Source organism: Cynara cardunculus, assembly GCF_001531365.2.
Source record: "Cynara cardunculus var. scolymus isolate 2C chromosome LG 2, CcrdV1, whole genome shotgun sequence".
Lineage (NCBI taxonomy): Eukaryota > Viridiplantae > Streptophyta > Magnoliopsida > Asterales > Asteraceae > Cynara > Cynara cardunculus.
The window spans coordinates 64,349,156-64,351,829 of NC_037529.1; the positions used below are offsets into that span (position 1 = coordinate 64,349,156).

At 33.6% G+C, this 2,674-nt stretch overlaps 1 protein-coding gene across 1 annotated transcript; it reads right to left on the minus strand.

The window, feature by feature from the left end:
• Window positions 1-708: 708 nt before the first annotated feature.
• On the minus strand, window positions 709-2,084 carry LOC112507502 (BURP domain protein USPL1-like). Its single transcript, XM_025112120.1, has 2 exons — window positions 1,942-2,084; window positions 709-1,604 (listed from the first exon to the last, which is right to left on the minus strand). Exons 1-2 carry the CDS (start codon window positions 1,999-2,001, stop codon window positions 822-824), a joined length of 843 nt encoding a protein of 280 aa, XP_024967888.1. The 5' UTR covers window positions 2,002-2,084; the 3' UTR covers window positions 709-821.
• Window positions 2,085-2,674: the final 590 nt, after the last annotated feature.

Here is a 2,674-nt window from a genome sequence, read left to right on the forward strand (position 1 = left end):
CAACACAGCACGGATAGTGGAACCACGTTAGTTACTTAATTGTCATTTCTTAGTCGTTTTTTACATATGTTATTATTAATCGTTCTTTTGTATTTTGTTCGATTGCTCCATATTTGTTTTGTAAATGTCACACTTTTATCGTTGTTTTTATTTAAAAATTGAAACTTTATTATTATCCGAACCGTGTAACAGTAAATAGAATTCCATGTCCAAAAGTCATAGTCACCAATATGCCCCGTCTATGCTCTCTGTCTTAAAATAAGTGTCTACAGTTCTATTTATCTTTGCCCCAAAATAAATATCCACCTTCTAAAATAAATAAACAAATTCTCAAATATACCCTTAATTAATCACAAATTGTGAAAAAGGAGAAATTAAATAAGGGCAAAAATGTCATTTATTTAATAAAAAGATGTTATAATTATAGATGTCTAAAACGATATATAATTTTAATTGTAGACACTTATTTTAAAACGAAAAAAATAATATTTAATTGAAATTATGGACTAACGCTTACTTTTGCTTGTATTATATATGTATATATTACAACACGATACATAAAGTTAGAAAATCAAAAAGAAAAACAAATCTAATAACGGATTTAATCACTAGCTACTAAAACTATATATCACACATGACAATGATAAAAATGCGGTGACTTCGGACTATCTGCAAAACAGGTGGTTGTTTTAAGATTAGTCGACTCGTATAGCGGGTTAGATATTCAGGTTAATAAAAAAAAACTATATATCACACATATAACTAAATCGTTGAAGACATATTTTACGATCCATGATACATACAAACAGTCGTTATTGCACCTAAGATGACGGGATCCACGCGATATTATCGGCGGGAAGGAAATGGCACACCGGCGAGCTGCCAGGATGACCTCCGAGCACTCGAAACGCCACGTGGTCAGGGTCCCACATGGAAGTGTTCATGTGGCAGACAGCAATAGCATCCACTCTATCTCCATTTTCACCCCCTAAAGAAATCTCAAACGCCCTATTTGACCCCTTTTGACCATGGCAATAGTAAACTGCATAAGGATAAGCCATGGTATGACAAGCCACCATGTCATGAACATGAAGCTCCAACGGCTCCTTCAAAAACGTATACCTTTGCAAAGCCGTATGATTCGAGCCCAACAAATCATGGATCTTGGTGGTCAACGCCTTCAGTTTGATCTCACCCAATATGCGACGTGTCGAATCCAGCATGGATTCTAAGGAAGTGGCGCAGAACCTGACCTCACCGGCTGTCGGCTCGAGCTCACATTGTTTTAGCGTCATCTCCATGGCTTTGGCTTGTGGTGAATCTCCGGCTAATGATAAAAACTCAAGAAGGTATGGGAGGTTTGATGAGGAGAATGGTATCGAGTCGGCTTGTTCTCTGGCTAGCAGCCGAGGAGTTGTGGAAGGGTCGTTAATGGCGAAATAAATCCACATATTCTTGCCCTTATATAAATCGTTTACATCGAAGAATACCCTTAGAGCAGGATCCAAATCATCAACTTCATTTGTTCCGTAAACTTTTATACGATTTTCTTCGTTGCGATCGTTTTTCGGGTTCTTGTCGATGATCTCACGACAACTGCAAAACTGTCATGTATCAAAAGATTCAACTCAAAACAACTTCAAGATTCTAATTAATGGGTATGAATAAGACCCAGAAATGGATCAAAACAGAAACGAATTATAGCCTTAAATGCATGAAATCATCTTCAGTAATTAACTCACCATGAAACACAAAAATAGGATTCAGATTCAGATTCAGAAGTTATCTGTGAACAATTTATGCAAAAACCATGTAGTTTTTGGGGTGTTTCGTGAGACTGGTTTGAACTTCTACTTCATGATTATGATATATCATCAAGAATTATGTATGTGTGTGTATGTGTGTGTGTATATATATATATGTATGTATGTATATATATACCTGTATAAGCAAAAGAGCATGGAAGAGGAGGGTGCAACAGGAAGAAGAAGAAGAAGCCATGGCTGGTTTTTCAGAAGAGGATACAAAGATGAGATGTGAAGTGATATGGGAGTTATATGATATGGTGTGTTTTTGGGATAAGCATCCAGTTTCTTTATTTCTTTATTTTCGGAAATTTTGAATAAATAGTATTAATTATATTAGTCAAATAAATTAAATATTATTAAATAAAACCACAAAGATGATGCATAATTGGTTTGAACTTGACTCCAAAAATCAAAATCAAAAGTATCAGGAGGTTCCAAGTTCAAATTCAAGAAGGAATAAAAATCTCTTTGACCATGAATGTTTAAATACGGTGACTTCGGGCTATTTGCAAAGCTGATGATCGTTCTGAGATTAGTCGGCTCACATAACAAGTTGAATATTCAGGTTAATTAAAAAAAAGATTTATTAAATATTTTGTCTTTTTTTTAATAAATTCAGACTTGCTATTTTCAAAGTGGTTTGATATTATCGTACTTTTGGGAATTTAAAGTTCTTCAATGTCCAAAAATGAAACTTTAATTTGCTTATTAAAATATTGCAAATGTCAAGACCTTGATTACTAATATATTAATAAATAATTAAATACATACACACATATTTATTATACTAAAAGGATACTTAAGGAACTTGTATGATGTAGTAAGATAAATCTTGATTTTAATGTTTAGTTTTTATGAATTAAATA